General features: G+C 35.6%; 1 protein-coding gene and 1 long non-coding RNA gene across 5 annotated transcripts in view; one reads left to right on the top strand and one right to left on the bottom strand.

Annotated features, from left to right (window-relative positions):
* Window positions 1–9,869, top strand: part of LOC136832632 (uncharacterized) — a 49,619-nt gene extending 39,750 nt beyond the window's left edge. Inside the window, exons 4-5 of one of the 2 annotated variants that reach the window (XR_010851270.1) lie at window positions 5,126–5,285; window positions 8,346–9,869. This is a non-coding gene — a long non-coding RNA (uncharacterized lncRNA). Of the gene's footprint in view, window positions 1–5,125; window positions 5,286–6,223; window positions 6,583–8,345 lie in introns of those variants that run through there. The other variant, XR_010851269.1, reaches the window with a different exon arrangement.
* LOC136832629 (uncharacterized) overlaps window positions 1–17,556 on the bottom strand; it is a 128,442-nt gene that overhangs the window by 17,577 nt on the left and 93,309 nt on the right. For all 3 annotated transcript variants that reach the window (XM_067093882.1, XM_067093883.1, XM_067093881.1), the window contains 5 exons: window positions 16,777–16,811; window positions 13,688–14,382; window positions 11,830–12,026; window positions 8,328–8,567; window positions 6,658–6,746 (listed from right to left, as the gene is read on the bottom strand). In XM_067093882.1, coding sequence (XP_066949983.1) covers window positions 6,658–6,746; window positions 8,328–8,567; window positions 11,830–12,026; window positions 13,688–14,382; window positions 16,777–16,779 — 1,224 coding nt within the window. In that variant the 5' untranslated portion in view covers window positions 16,780–16,811. The remainder of the gene's footprint in view (window positions 1–6,657; window positions 6,747–8,327; window positions 8,568–11,829; window positions 12,027–13,687; window positions 14,383–16,776; window positions 16,812–17,556) is intronic.

The following is a 17,556-nucleotide window of genomic DNA, read 5'->3' as shown; positions in this document are numbered from 1 at the left end:
TGAAAAATAAGAATTAAATGTACTTTTTGCTGCTTAAGTAAAAGCAGAGCCTGCAGAAACTGAATAGTAGAATTCCTACATTTTTTTTCAGAGACTAGAATTGTGACTGTTTCAAACACGAAGATGAGGGAAAGAGAATGGGTTTAATTTTTAATGCAAGAATAACTTAAGGATGAAAATTTAGGAAGGCAGATATCTACAATGTTTGCATAGTGTACAATTCTATAATTAAGGCCAATGATTGTCATTCATGAAAATAAAAAATATCTAGGATCCCTAAAACACTAGTATTTTGAACATAAACAGAACAGGATAGGCTCATTAAAATCACCCAGAAAAAATATGAATGAGATCAACTACAAAGCCCTCACCATGTAAGTTTTATGTAAGAACCTCATCTATATCAAAGTAGAAGGCAAGACTGAAATTGATTTGAATTGAGCCTTGACTTTTATCTTTTGTAAAGGTTTCTTGGAAATAACCCACTTGATCTAAATAATCAACACCATAAGTACAATTCTGCTTCCTCTTGTCAGGAAGTAAAGTTTCTAGATTCAAGTTACGCATATAAGGACTTATAAATCTATTTACCCCTTACCATATACAACCCTCTGGAACAAGTGCATAAAATCCTTGCTTATATTTCAAATGTAATTCCATTGCTTCCTGGACTTTCTCATCCCTTCCCCATGGTTTGACTGTAACACACTTGCTTTGCAACAGAAAAAGGTTCTAATGATTAGGATGAAACTGAAGTCTCAAGAACAATTGTCGTCAACATAAAAACAAATTTTATCTAAGAAGTAGTTTAATATTTACCTGATAAAAGCTATTAATTCAAACATATTTGGCACATATAGAGTGTATGTACAGTACACTGAAACTATTTAGTAGTAAAGCACTATATAATTCATAAGATCATCCTATAAATTGTTTAAAATGTACTTCACATGATTTGTTAGACCCTTAATAAAAATTGATCTAATGGATTGCAGGACATAAGAATACTTTAGGTATATCATTGGTATTAATATAACTTCTCCAAGTACTGTATATAGGAACAGATAATTATCATCCCTATCATAAAAATTGGAGATAAAAAAACACTTCATGATAAAAAATAACTGTGTTTTAGCCTCTCACTATGCTGCATCCAAGAGGCATTTATTGGATGCCAGTTATTTAATGCCTTCATTTTGCTGGACCCTCCTTTGTGTTAAGCCCAGCTCCAGCAGCTTCCTCTTGTCAAAATCCAGCAGATACCAGCAATTCATAATCACTATCTACAGCTGGCTATGGAAGTGCATCATCTCTTTCAATTCATTTTGGTTCTGCTACACACAAAAATAAGCATAGTGCAGAGTGGTCTGTGTTCAAGCAACCTGTCCTTGCAGTTCTGTCATTCATCAGATTCCTTTGTTATAAGAGGTGCTCCTCTTTGCCTAGGGTTATGGTGGGTCCTTCTACCCTTGACAAGAAGGTAATACCAATTTGGACTGCTCTAAAAGCTGCTGACATTGTTAATCCTCCCAAATGTACCAGATTCGATGATAATATTAAGTATGGTTATGTGGTGAGTGAGGAGGATGAAGAATTCCATTTTTTAGAGCAAAATAGGTATCACATATTCTGGAAGGTGATCTCAGCCATGGAAACCCAGGCAGAGCCAAGTGGAAGGGCCTTTTGAAATTTAAACTTTTCAACTGCATACACCACAGCAGAGATTTCTAATTTTGTGTTGAACCATGTGGAAGGAAGGGACTCAAGACAAGGTCATGAGTACTCCAAAACTTTTTCCTTTAAAAGATGCACAAGCTCATCAAGAGATCGACTGTTGAGAAATTTCTATAGGCAATGTTAATAGTGGCAAACAAGTATTGCCTCCAAGACTCTAGAGGACTTAACTCAAGCTACATGTCTTGCAGCTTCTTTCCATCAGGCCTCGATCTTGAACAAAAGGATGATTCTTTACATCTTGGCCAATCCAGTATTAAAGAAGTTAGTTTGAGTTATTGAATGGTCTTTCCAACCTTCTCTCTTCATTTGATTATAAGATTTTGCAAATGGCTGATCTAATGAGATCTCTAGTGGTTCCAGTTCTTCAATCTTCATGTCGTCTTCAGTCTCATAGACATCCTGGTCACATTAACTGTTACTGTTTCCCCCATAACCTTTTGCAATTTTCCAGGTTCCCTAGGGCTCCAGGGAAGAGAATACAGTACTGTACAGTTGACCCACAGGATTCACAGGGGACTGGGACCACAACCTCCCACGAATAGCTAAAATCAGCGAATACTTGATGACACCCCTCTAAAAATGCTTATAATTGCCTACAGGCAGTCCCCAGTTATCGGCGATCCGGTTTTACGGGGCTTGTCTTGCAACAAAAATCAGTAATTTTCGGCACTGAAAATTGCCGATTTCCGCTTATCGGCGCTGATATATACCTAACAGAGGTGCCGATCTCTGCTTATTGGCAACGATAAGCCCCCAAAATCGCCAATTTTCGGTTATCAGCGATTTTTGCTTATCGTCACACTGTCAAAACAGAATGCCCACCGATAACCGGAGACTGCCTGAATTTTGATAGTTCAAACACAAAAAACCCCCTCTAAAAATGCTTATACCTGCCTATTTTAATAGTTTTATCATGAAAAATGTAGTCACGAAAATAATATGAAAATATAGTAATTAGTGAATATTTCTTCATGATGAATTGCGCGAATAGGTGTATTTTCCACGAATAATGTGGATATACGTTCCACAGAAAAATCCGTGAATAGGTGAAGCTGCGAATCCAGAACCATAAATAGCCAGTCAACTGTATTATACTCTTAAGACCTTTGAAAGAAAGAGTCAGCATTTGCCCTTTTGCTCATGCTGAGGAGAACATCAACCTCTTAAGTTGTCCTTTGGTGGCCACAAGAGGTACAGTCAGCCATGGCTCAGTATCCAGCCAGAGCTCATCTCCAGAAAATTTGAATCCATAGATAGGTCACTGAACGGCACATTTAAGAAATATGGAAAGGCTCCTCATACTATAGGTAGTGACGTCCCAGGGTGTGACCTAGGTCATCCGTATACTCGTGATAGAGTTTCCTGTAAATTTTTGTTACTCTCAACGTCGGTATGCTGTGAGGTTGGTACTTGAAAAGTGTGCAGTCAAGGAAACAATGGTTACCTCCAAAGGTTTTACAGTTGTTTAATTAAAGTTACCAAAGCCCCTTGGGTTAAAACCCATCATCGTCCTCAGGCTTTTTTGAATGGAAATGCTGGTCTTGGTCTGCTGCTCCAATTAGGAGACTTTTTAGCTTATGTATACTGTGCCTGGAAGATCTGTATTTTTAGGTTTCGGGCAGTTCCATCAAAATTTAGACTTCTTAACTTACTTATATGCGTACAGTTAGTCAAGTGAACCTTACAGTAAATGATTTGCAGCAGAGCCAGCAAAGGTCGTCAGAAACCTTTGGAAGAGGTCCAGTGACTTTTCTGCTACTAGTGCAGCAGAAAAGACACTGGTCCATTCAAAGCCTGTATATCACAGGTCGCTTATTTTTTTCCACTCTCCTCAGGGAAGGTATCTGTGTCAGCCATTAAGGGCTATTGTTTTGCCTTAGCCCAAGTATTCAGGATCTGCTATAGATTTTGGTTTTAAAGATCACAAATGAGAGCAGTGGCATGGGAGAGACCATTGCACTTTAACAATGTCTTGATGACCAAACATACATACATGATCAGTGTTTATGTAAGACCTTGGAGAGCAAGGCAATAGCTACTGATAACTTAGCAGTTAGACCTGTTCAGCCCCAAAACCTTCCACTCCTAGCTCAAAGAGACAGTAAGATTGTGTATGAATGAAGATCTGTTGAGAACTTGAGAGCGGGAACTGAACAGGACCCAATGTAGTGGAAAGTCAATGACAATACCACTCAGCTACCATGGCTCTCCCAGTTGTAAGATGTATCAACACTTTGTGAGTGAAGTTCCTCTTTGATCTGTTAAACCCTGTCTTTGAATCCTTCTATAATTCCTAAGAACCTGATGGAGCCATCTTTTGAGCCTTTAAATCAAGCTTTCTCCTTTAGAAGACAAGGCTTTTCACTGGCCTTTACCTCAACATGCTAAGTAAGTGAGATCCATGCATTCTAGTCATGTTAGATTTTGTTAACGAAACAGATCATTTCCTCTCAGTCCTAAGTTTTTATCCTTATCTATATGCCTTTAACATACCAAGCAGGGACTAAGGAAGACCTTTATCTAGAAGAGCTGTGAGGGAGTAACTGGAAGGCAAATGTTTTTACAGTCGACCTCCAATATTCACAGGGGATAGGGACCACAACTACCTGAGAATACTGAAAATCAGCAAATACTTGAGACCCCCTCTAAATGCGTATAACTGCCTATTTTAATAGTTCAAACACCAAATACACCTTAAACTATCATCCTAAATCATTTAGTCACGAAAATAATACGAAAAAATCCATGACTAGGCGAATTTTCAGCAAATAATTAGGAGATACGATCCACAGAAATATCCCCGAATAGGTGATGCCATAAATGCTGAACCGCAAATAAGCGGAGGTTGACTGTATATAGTAATCATTGTTTAGTTTTATCAACTAGGGCTTATTATGATATTTCTGAAGACTAACCTCCCAGGTGAAGGTGACTAATTATGTTATATCATTATCAACCTCCTTATTGTTCAAGAAACCCATGATGTTAATTCCATGTCACATGGTTATTTCTGGAATATATTTTAAAGCAATTTATTCCAAAAATCATTTATTGTGTTCTCCATTGGTCCTGTGGTAGAAGCAGGTAAAATTTCATTAGTTCTTAAGAAGGTGGAGTATGTGAAACATATATCATACTGATCCTCATAATTCATCTTTCCTTCCTAACTGCATAAATTTCTGTGGTATTAATTGTTGGATGGATGTTCATTTTTTTTATCAGTCCCAGAGTACGACCCATCACTTAACTAACAAGGCTCCTGTCTATTTCATGACTTTTTGGGTGCCATACTATCTTTACAGGTCAATAGCTCTAGGGGACTTCCCATCTAGACAGCTATTCAGGCTATGTAAAAGTATTTGTTCAAAAAAAGATATTTTTTTTCCAGTGTGAACCCCCTACTTATGACAGCATCCTCTTCCCTATGCCTTTGTCCATGTAGCTGGTTCAGAAAGCATACTGAGACTTCAGTTTGCCTCCAGTGGACCTAAGGAACCAGAACACATCCATCCACAGCTGGAGCATCTGGGATTTGCATACACAAAAGGGTATGTAAAATAAATAGGCTCATGTTGAAAATATTTTGTTTTCTTAATATTATTACCTTTTCAGTATTCTATTTTTAGTGTTTTGTATGTCTTCTGTATCTGATTCTAATAATGCATCATTAGTTCCCATCTCTGTATATCTTTCTCTTTCACCACCAAGCTTCCTCTTCAATTTGCCCTCGCATCTTTGTTTTCTCTTTCCTCACATCTAACCCCTAATCTTACAGTATACCATAGCCTAAGTTCAATACTTCCAAGATACAGTTTTCGTCTGTTTCTCTGCAAACTCTCACATCCAAATCTTAGCTACATTTATAATGAAAATTTAATTCAAATCATGAATTCAATTAGCATTTTGAGGGTTTTGGTTATTCACACATTGGTGAATTTGCATAAAGTATTTCAAATTGCTAAATCTATGTCAAACAATTAGGTTTCTCTTTTTAATAAGCTGCAAAAATTCTTAGATATCCAACATGACAGTGTTCCAAATTGTCATGTTAGTGCATCCACTATTATTGATCTTTCCTTCATCTCTGATCCTCAAACAGTTCTAAGAAAGTAACATCTAAGGTATACCCTACATGCTGCTAACCAAGATTCCCCTTGACTTCTCATGGATTATAATATTGTATATTAAGTTGGAAGATTCTATGTTATTGAGGCTACTCTGTGGTTGAAGTATGTATCCACTCTACCGCTACAATTTTCTATCCTGTCAAGTTTAGTTTGAGAATGCAAGATTACAAGCTACTCTAATCCTCCCCTGTTGTTATTCAATATTTTGGAATTTAGTGACTGTCTACTTAATTCACCTATCCTTGCTGAATGAAGACAATCTCTGAACTTAGCTGGTAAGGCTTAAACAAATGAGGTGTACAGACAATTTTCAGTATTAAAAAAACTGACTGATCTAATCATTCCTGTTTTATTTGCAGCTTCAGCTACTGGTAATCCTACCTCGCACGCATCAACTGAATCTTTTGATATTTTCCTTCTCGTTTAATTTGATATGAAATGGGGAAGCTAATACAGTGTGTTTCATATATCTAAGTTGTGAACCATTGTAAAACAAAAGCCAGTTCAGATAACTTACATTACTTTATTCATTTCATATTTCTGTTTTTAGGTACCCCCACTAAAATGTTCAAAATGGAATTCTGTAAAAACTTATGCAGTAAATTGCAAAGTATTTCAGTCTTGCTGGGTATGGAAGTTGTCAAGTAAAATATAAATACTGTATACAGTACTGTAGTAACAAACTAATAAATTCCACTATACAGTGTTTTAACTAAAATTTATCATGTTAACTAGGAACCCTCATATATTTTTCTTAAGAACAAGTTTCAGTGAAGAAAAGATTTTGCCTGACCTGCCAAGGGAATGAGCCAAAACCAGCTTCGGTGCCTCCGACAATTCTCCTTTGTGCACTCAAACGATCACTGGCGCTAAGACCACAAGCTGAAATAAATAAATTGTCGTTAATATTACACAGTCCCTTTATGGTACAGTTTTTATATTGCAGGTCAAAGTCTTGATAGAATATATAAATTTAATGAATACTAATCAGAATACAGTGTAATGGCACTGATTTGAATAATACTGCCTTCATTGCCATGTATCCAACAATACTGTGATAAAATGTGTACATTTAGTAAAATTTGATGTCGACATTATTCCTAAAGCAGACAGTAGAGGACTCCTCTATCCATTCCACTTGATATTAAGTGCAGGTAAAACCAAGGCAAGTGGAATATATATATACTATTATTGGTTAGCAAATAGTTTTCAGAACATACATGTCTAATGTCACTTGTATCTGATAATTATTTTAGGGACCACAACACTTCTATTAACTCTGGAGCCTAATACAGTTATCTGCGTTATTGTACAGTACAGTAATAGCTTTTGATAGTTTTACTGCTAATCATTCACCTTGACAAGAAGTAGTGGTAATTTTCAGTCGTGAGCTCTCTATATCATAAAAGAAGATTAACAGACATCTCACCAATTACAAACTCATTTAGATTACCTGTACTTTATGGCCTTCTAGATGGGTGTTTGGAGCCTAACTGTCATTCTACCAATGATACTATAATGGATGGGCAAACATAACACAAATGCTAGCTCCCCAAGCTATCAGTGACTAACTCACAGCTTGAACATGTGCTTGCATCCTTGGATCCTGCTTCTCATCCTACACACCATACTAAAATTAAAATTTCTACTAACTCTGTCCAATGTATTGTCTTCTGGTACACATCTTCACCAAGTAGCAGTGGTGAAATCACAACTTGAACTCCATAGCATCTTGCATCCTCAAAAGGGTTGACAATGTATTACCCAACCTAGCTTTCATCCTACCTATCATTCTAGAACGGAAAATACTAAAGCAACTTTGATCTGCTTTCTTTGAGGACACATTTACATACTAACGATGACTAATTCATGATATGAACCGTGAATGTTACTCTTTAAGTATTATGTAAGAATAGGTACAGCACTACTCTTACATAATGGTTGTATTTGATGGAGAGTTCTCTGCTTCAATTGTTCTCTCATCTAAGTAGATAATCAGCTCTAGTCAGTAAAGTGTTTATACTTTATAACACAGATGTTATACTTTATATGAACATGAATTTTATACTTTATAAGAACACAAATTTCAAAAAAAGTTTGGTTCATAGATACAAATCTTTGCTTACAAAAATTGCCCTTCCCTCCCCTGTGATTTGGCAAAGATACATTAGTCTGAAACCAATGCTTCAAACTAGGAAAGATGAAGTGGAATGGGTGTGCATTCTAATTAAGAAGTATCTTATCAGTTTATCTTATCAATTCCTTGGAAGAAAAGAATTGTCCTCTCAGTAACCCAAACAGGCTTAACTACAAAAAATCTATGAAACATGAAATTTGTTTTAAAAATTATTCCCTTGTAAAATTCTGTTGATGAAAGCCAGGGAATAAATTACCTGAGAATCAAAGTGGAATACTCTTAAAAGTAATCAAATTCCTCTTGAGTAGCACTGAATATGCACTTACCATTATCATTCCTAACAGGCCCATAATCAACGGGGATGAGACCTGAGCTGTCATCTCTGTAGCTTTCATGCCCTCTCTGTCCTCTTTGGTTTTGTCTTGAGCAGCAAGCGAAAAGAAATCCTCCACATCCACCATCAATGAGACCTCCACTCAACCAACAAAAGAGAAAAAATTCGCATGATCCTGAATAGCAAAGAGCTGGGTCACCCAGGAAAAATCTTCTCGTAGCTTGAGAAAAGTCTGAAATAAAGAAGTTGTATATTTAGGGACCATGTCTTACAATATAATTCTTTGTGGTTAACTCACAAGACTATGAGTAAGTTATCAACAGAAACCAATTAAATTCTCTGTGAACAGAAGAAAAATAGATACATTTTCTTTACATACATAAAGTGTAAACAAAGCCTTGTTGTGCACAATCATGGCATTGTTTTCAATATTCATCAGAAAAACTGCCAGTGGTAAAGTGTTTTGAAACTTATTGTTTTCTCAGCAGATTTTTGTTTCCATAGCCAAGACTGTAACTAGCTACATGAATTAAATGGTAAATTTTAGAATAAAGATGTTTATTTCCTTTTCTGATGCACTCTCCACTGAAACCTTGACTTAACCGCATTTCCTCTTCAGCTTTAAAAATTTTGCATGCTTTCCTTCACCTTCTGTGGATTTCCAGATTGTTAATCTTTATATTTTTCATCCTCCATAATAAATTATACTAAAACAATAAAAAAAAATGTAATACCACAGGTACTGAAAATGTCCTTTACTACATTATTACAAACAAGGCATGAATAAGCAAGTCTGTTTACAATTTTCACAGAAGCAAAAAAATTCTTTCAAATTTACCCAAAATTCCATTTACTTGTACGCTAACTGGTTATGAATACTGATCATGTGGGATGTAAACATCTGGGATATTGTATTTAGAACACCATGATTCACTTGATCGTTCTGAATATTTTATAGTACTTGGTATTTGAATTTTCCACTTATTAAGTCCCAAAATAATGAAAAAAACTACTCAAAACAGCTTTCTTGGAAATGGGAGATTAAAATTTGCCATCACCATATTTACCACAATTACTTTACTCATGGTCACCTTATGAACAATGAAAATGGGCCTCTTTTATAGTGGCTGCCCATACCATTGGTTATACTAGACATTTGATTGTCAAATGCTTAAGGTCATTTAGAACTAGGTTGTTTTATCTTGAACTGTGCAGATTTGCATGGAGCTTTAAGGTAAGAGTCTAGAGTAGAACTCATGTGGTTCTCTTTTCTTTACCTCATAGGCTTCTCTCGCACAGCCTGCAAAATATAAGCATTATAGGGTTTTCTAGTCATATGCAACATGTCTTATTTTCCTTAGGGTTTTTTCATGTATTGTATCAAACATCACTTTTGTATTTATATATAAAAATAGCCTTTTACAGTATTAGGTTTTTCTTTTCAATTGTGATTCATTAGCTGGTTCACAGTATGCAGTGCATGTCTAAATGTGCTTTTCCACATTAATTATTCTAATTAAACAATTACAAAATATTTTTGGTGTCAATGTTCCTAGTAATGTTATGCTAGGCAAATCTTAATTAAATAATCTCTATAAGACAAATGATTTAACTGCCCTTGTTTCTCCTGTTAAGACATCTGTCTGGTAATCCTTTTCTGAGTAACTCAAGACAAAATAAACTCAACCTTTATCTGTCCAATCATCCATATTGGATCAGTTAATCATAAACCTCTGCTATTCTTGCAGTAATGCCATTCCTTCTTGATACAGTGATGATCATCCAACCACTCGTACTTCATCTTGACATTTAAAGAACCTGATTATTCTGTCAAGTTGGTATGATTACGACAAGTTGAAGTGTTTATTTTTTCTGATATGGTCCTAAGATCTGTTCCTTGGTGACCCATCGAAAAGTGAGTTTCAGCTACACACAAATATGTTGGTCATTTTAGGAAGAGGTTCTTGTTTTGAGGGTAGATTTCATATGGCATTACAAAAGGATATCCTAACATCTGAGTCTTAATTCTAAAGTCTGAATGCTTACTAAATCCAAACATAACAAAGATCCCCTTGAAGGAAAACGTAAAATACCACTGCAAAAACTTGAATCTGAATCAAAGAAATCCCTGACTGCCATCTGATTCTAATAGTCTATAATGCTGTAATTCCTCCCAAAATGACATGTCCGAAATTCTCTCTGGTCTCAGACTCCAACTGACATCAGTATTAAATCTCTTCATCAACAAATAGCATGAATAATCTAATAAAAGAATCAAGACACATTAAAGGAGCATTAATAGTGCCAATGAAGACACATTAAAGGAGCATTAATAGTGCCATAAAGAATATTCAACAGTTACAGTCAAGGGAATGAAAGGCCTGTGGTACTAAGCAGTGTCACATCACAACATCTTGAAGGTACAGAGTTGTCGATGCTAGTAAAATGAATAGCATGCTAATTCTACAGGTGCAGGATGTAGAGGTGATAACAGAAGTTCTTTTATTGACATAAAGCTCAAGGAAGATAGCCCAGCAGGGTATTTTCTCACAATGATCAAAATAAGGATCATCACTGTTCAAAAAGGTACCATTTTCAGCAACTTTACCCAGCATATCAAGACCCTTTGATGATGCTAACATAAACAAAATAGAATAGTATTCTAAGAAGAGTATGCAAAATACCTCAAGAATGTGGCATTATAACACCTGTTCTATTAATAAAGGAACCTTTAAGAACAATGTCTAGCTTTCCTGTAACATTAAATATGCAATTTGATGTGCTACCAAACAGAAAGATTACTACTGAAATTTATACCAAGCATTGTCAAATATTTAAATAAGTAAGTACAGGGTTACACAATCATAGTAAATCTGGGAGTGGGGGCATAATATGAGACCTGCACTTCAATCCTGTGTTGAGGGATGCAAATAGCAACAAGTACCATTTGCACATTGTACTGTCTAATATCTTGGTCAACCATTACATCATTAATAAAGACTAGTAGCAACTGAGATTTCAAGCTAAATTTGCTACTAGACACTTGTATAATAGCAAAGCTGAAGATTTGCACAGTCAGAAATTTTGCCAGAAGCACATGAAATGAAATCAAATGTGACACTGGGGCATTCCTTTTGGAAAAATATGTGTAAATGAGATTATCTACCAGAAAAAAAATTCCAAATACTGGGAGGTTGACTATCAATGAAGTGAGGTTGGTCATGAGTCTGGTTTTAGCATACATTGGTGATACAAGTGGGAGTATTCCAAGGAATTCTTATCAGAAAAGACATTTCCAAGGGTGCACAAAGTCAGAGACAAGCAAGAATTTCTTTTCTGATATTCTATAATCTCTTATTTAAAGAGGTCATTTCACAAAGATTGCCGTCTTCTTAACTATAACATTCTTTTAACCATGGTCCTAGCAACATGAAATTAATGCAGCATAACTCCTCACAATAGAAATACCTTTTAAATCTGGCTGATGGACTTACCAGCATTCCTTTTCCTCTGTGGAGTTTTGCGGGCATTCCTTTGAAGAGGTAGAGCATGGGGCCTGTCAACATATACATCAGGCCCTTCAAAATCATATCCATCATATGCTAACTCTCTCTCAAGTTCGGTTATTCCCGATCCTGCAATTCCCAATCGTTCTGCTATCTGAGTTGCCTGAAGGGCATCAAAGCTAAACCTGTAATAAGAATAATTTCATCAATAATACTGTCCATTAGTCATGGCTTACAACAATGTAAAATTATTAACTGTTAAGCACTATAATGCCTCAGACGACTTGTTCCAAAACATATACTGTACAGTACAGTATAGGCAAAATGATGTATGGTAACTAGTCCGCTGTATTCTCAAAACTTACAATGATCTATGTAATGGGTATGTGGTTCAAAAAGCTAGTTTCTGTACTGTATTTTGATAATTATGCTGTAACATGGTATCAAATATTGTATAGAGTTCTTTGCAAAATGCCACACCAAATAAGTTTTAATTCTGTAACTAGCATTACACCAATTGATATTTAATAATTCTGTTCTTTTTAAGATATAAACACTTTAAACATGCTTGCAACATGCGAAGTGCCTTCTTGTTACCATTTTTCCATTCTAAAAAATCCATCATTTTCTTGGGATTCACCTCTCTTTACCCCAGAAGCATCTCTCACGTCCTGTCTCATTCTTTCTGTCAATATTCTTTAAAGTTTATACATTTGGCAATAAATTCATGTTTCAAGAGCTCAAGCCATCTCCATCCATGCAAAGTAAACAGCCAAACTTAATTTACACTGTATTCTACCTTAATTTGTAAATTTACTCTACAGCTGAGATCTACATCAATTATTTCCATTCTTTCAACATCAATATTGACAAAACTTTCCTCTTATATTGGTTTCCTCAATGTAAGGGCCTTGGGACAGGCAACCACATATCTTTTTTATCCTTCATATGCACACTTTCTTATGGGAAAAGCCAAAAAGGTCTTTACCTTGCCAAGGAACCTTTAACACACTTCAGTTGAATTGATTAAGGCCTATAATCAGGAAGCTGTTCCAGACATAGCAATGAAGCCACTCACATCAGAAAATGTTTATGTATCTTTACTGTACTGCCAATGACAATGGCATTTTCACTATAACATTATTTTCCTGATTATTAAAGCTATGAAGCATTTGAGTTGGTTGTTTCTGTAAGGTGGCAAGGTCACTGAATATAATTTGCTTAGAAGTGGACAGATAACATCTTTTGGAGCCACTCCTCTAAGGAAATGCAAGGATGGCTGAAGGAAAAAAATAAAGTCAGAGGAAAATTCACGTGTAACATCCTTTGGTGTCATCCTCTATAGGAAGAAGTCAGCTTGCTGCAGAAAAATGCATCAGTTTGATAATGGTTTCTAAAGTAAAAAAAAAGTAATATTACTGAAGTTTATCATATTTGAATATTACTACAGTTTACTGCACCTGAAAATAAACCATATTTGGCCAACAACTATGCAGTAGTTGATTCTTTGTAGATATATATTTCTGTCCAACATCTCTACTTGTACCACTATGAAAGTATGATAAACACTAGTTTATTAGAAAATGGGTAATGCAACATTAATGTCTTTTAAACACTGGAACAGTGGTAGACAGCTGAAAACGACAATTAATATAGCATACTTTCTGTAAATTAACTATACAGTAGTATATACTTGAAAACTAGGGAATGAATGCAACTACCAGAGGAACCACCACAGATGTATATATGAAGAAACTCGGGCTACTGAAGGAATTTCTGTGCTGAAAATACAAGATTAATACATGTCATCATATTCATACAACAAAAGCAATGAAAAAATACATACCTTGTTAATATGTTGCTATTAAATTCTTCTGGTGATAGTGTCACAGCACTCTCTGTGAAAGTGCTGGTTGCTGATCCACTATCAACATGTGATGCATTGATAAACGGAGTTGATGTTACAGATGTATTACTGACTGTGCTTACAATATGGGTCCCAGAATTTTCATCCTGGGATGGTATGTACGGGTCTCTGGGAGATGGTTTAAATGGAGGTAGATTGGGAGACCCATCTGGTCCAGGATTAACCCTACTGGAAATATTGCTCCTATCATCATTTACTGGAGACTTGGAAGATTCCAACTGGTCAGTTGCAGATACTTGAACAAATGTGCTCTTAGCTGATTCATCAGCTGGTGAAGGTGTTGGCTCAAGACTAGAAGCTAACTTTAAATCTTGATTTGCGTGACTGAGCTCTTGACTAGAAGATAAATCATCACCTCCTGAGTTAGGCGATAAATTCTGAAAGTCATCAAGGGGTTTCCTCCCAATCAAGCTGGTATTACCAGCAGCATCCAGCGGGAGGTCCTCGTCTTCACTGGACGATGATGAAGATGCAGTTATCTCAAGGTGCCCCGCAGACGTCTGGGAATGGTCAACCAGGCCCACTGTCTCCTGAAGATTTCCCCCGAGCACAGCAGACAGCGTTAGTAATGTTGCAACTGCCACATGGTGCCTCATGTCCGTCAACCGCCCCTTCTGAAAACAAAGAATGCAAAGTAAACAGTGCAGCTCAGATTCTAAGCACAAATGAAATACACCTAAGATATCTGACAAGACTAATGTCTCTAACATTCTTTATAAAAGGAACACAAAGAGTAAAAAACACTGTATTCCAGGGACCAGTGAGTGTATGAAATTGGAACCATCTTGTTATGGATGATTTTTTTTCTTGCAAATCACCACCTCAAATCAAGAAAAACAAAAGTAAACAATTGTCCTTACTCAAGAAATTAGAGTTGTATTAAAAATTCAAGGATTTGGAACTTGGAAAGAAAATGCGTCATCCACTTCTGTTTATCATTCTCTACTGATGAACAAAATCATTTCTTGATGAATTTTCTAAATTAAGAAATGATGAAATAGCATTTAAATCCCTTGAGCACTTCTCACTACTGTGCTACTAAAACTTCTTAGGCTAACAACATGGAATATTATTGGGTCTTCATAAGAGGGCATACTTCATGACCTTGCAGTACATTTCAATTCAACTTAACTGACTAAGGCATTGTACATGAATGTTTCCTGGCATCTTTTATTATCTGGCCACTTAAAACAATCATTATTATAGCAATAAAGTTTAAATCATACATGTCTACGCTCTTGTGAAACAGTCAGTAGAAGGAATGTCAAGTACTATGTGCAAAGTTTGGTGGCAAGAAGTAAAAAGACGTCCCAAAATTTCACAGGAATACGCCATAGAAAAAAAAACCCACAAAACCAGTAAATCTGACAAAAAACTGAAAAATGGTAATTAACAGACGGAAGAGTGACATTTTGTAAATTTCCCAATAAAGGCGGTAAAATTTGTGTGTAATCACTGAAGAACTAGAGGGGTGAAAGGTAGTGTTGCAGATCATCAATTTGCCTCGTGCTGGCACACAATGAACAATGAGGTATTGTGTCTGTGCATTCAACGGTAAATGCTATTACATTGGCCAGCTGTAAAACTTAGACTAAATTTAGTCATAGTGTGAGAGAACTTGGGTAACTTTCAGTTGCGTTGAGATTGCAAGATACGTGGTATTTTACGAATAACACACAAGGTGCATTTTTGCTCCCAGAATTGATATTCAATGTGCAACAGTTTAGTCAGTGTGTTGTATTATATATATATATATATATATATATATATATATATATATATATATATATATATATATATATATATATATATATATATATATATGTATATATATATATATATATATATATATATATATATATATAATTTATATATATATATATATATATATATATATATATGTATATATATATATATATATATATATATATATATGTGTGTGTGTGTGTGTAACTGAAAATTGAGAAAAACTTCATGCATTCTGAAAACTAAATCAGATAGCCTTAGTTCACTTCGAAGTCAAATGTGTAATTGCAATTCTGCGCTGTCGTGTGATAGAGCATTAATGACAAAATTACTTCCATTCATTTGTGAAAGGGAGGGCCATCAGAATTCACCAGACTTATTCTTATGAAACTGAGATTATCACAAGTATTTTTGTTCTTATATGTAAAATTTAATCGAGTTACCAACTTGCATGATTCTATTAATTTGCCAAATCTCACAGAACAACTCCCAAAGCCCTGGCAATAATCCTTTTTGAATTGTCGAAGTGTACTGCATACGCACACCAAACTCCTTGGTTTAATTTGGAAAAGCTCGGAACGAAAATTAGTTTTCCTCAGATTAGCGGGGAATCAAGTAGCCTACTGAAGGCTTGGTTGATTTTGTTGCAACATTATGCATTTTTGATGTCACACTTCTCCATTAAAAGATAAAGGGCCGAATGCTTGAAACAAGAAAGATAACTGATCCTGCTGATATTTAAGGTGAGGAAAACCTCATCAAAGCGAGATTTTTCGGTCATAAAAACCAAGCAAGCTCATCAAGAACAGAGACAAGTTAGCTGGAATTTAAGGAAAACCATAATTTTAGTGATACAACAAAGATGCACAAAAAGTCCAGTTGTTTTAAAATTCGTAAAGTGGCCTCATTAATTAGAACGTATAGAATATAAAATTTAGGCCAAGGGCTGGACCTAGGAGGTCATTCAGCGCTGAAAGGGAGAGTGAGAGTAAAGAAGGTTTTAAATGTGTAACGGGGGGAAAACCTCGCAGTTGCACTGAAACAACTGTTAGCAGAGGGTAGAAAGTAAGATGGAAGAAAGAGAATATGAACACAGGTAAAGTAAAAGGAATGAAAGGGGTTGCAGCTAGGGGCCGAAGGGATGCTGCAACGAACATACAATGGACCGCGTGAGGTGCGCTGACGGCACTACCCGCCTACGGGGATCATTGATTAGAAGAACGATGTGACGCAGAAACAAAACTGAAGACAAGAAAACTTACCATACTACGAATGCCCCGCCGGTAGCTGCATTGACCTGAGAAGAGAGAAGCTCACATTAATATAGAATATCCATTATTATTACCGTTAGTGTCAGTGTTGGTATAAATGTCATTAACAACAAAGCCATCATAGTTGCAGTAAATGTTTTACCACCATCATTAACGTCATTTTATTAACACAAAATTTTAAGATCCGAGTTCTCTGGAAATGAAGCTAGGCCAATCGCAAAATATAAATATATAAATAATCATTTGACTATAAGAAATGGGTTATACAAAAATTCGTTCATATTTCATACAAACAAGTACCAGTTCCTGTTTGTCAAAACATGAAAAGCAAGTGCAAATTACAATCAGCATTTTCGAATATGCCCGAGCAAGGAAATTCTTCACCTGCACGAACATTTCTTTTCAAGTTTAGTTTTAAAACCACCCCTAGTACAAAATATTCGACACTAACACTTTTTTTTAGTGAGAAAATGATCAATGTAAAAGGTAAATTATTTGTCGAAAATTCTTATACCTTCTCATTTCCATGGCGCATGAGAGAAAGCATACACACAAGTGTTTGCACATATATAAATATATATATATATATATATATATATATATATATATATATATATATATATATATATAATATAAGTTTACATGTATAATTGAATCACGAAAATATGGAATGTGATGAATATATAAACAAAAACAAAGCCACAAGGGAAGAGGAACAGTGGAGTACTGCAAGGCCTTTCGACTTATACTGTAGTCCTTTACTTAGCAGAC

This window comes from Macrobrachium rosenbergii, chromosome 50, assembly GCF_040412425.1.
Source record: "Macrobrachium rosenbergii isolate ZJJX-2024 chromosome 50, ASM4041242v1, whole genome shotgun sequence".
Lineage (NCBI taxonomy): Eukaryota > Metazoa > Arthropoda > Malacostraca > Decapoda > Palaemonidae > Macrobrachium > Macrobrachium rosenbergii.
This window is presented reverse-complemented; position numbering and strand designations above follow the sequence as displayed.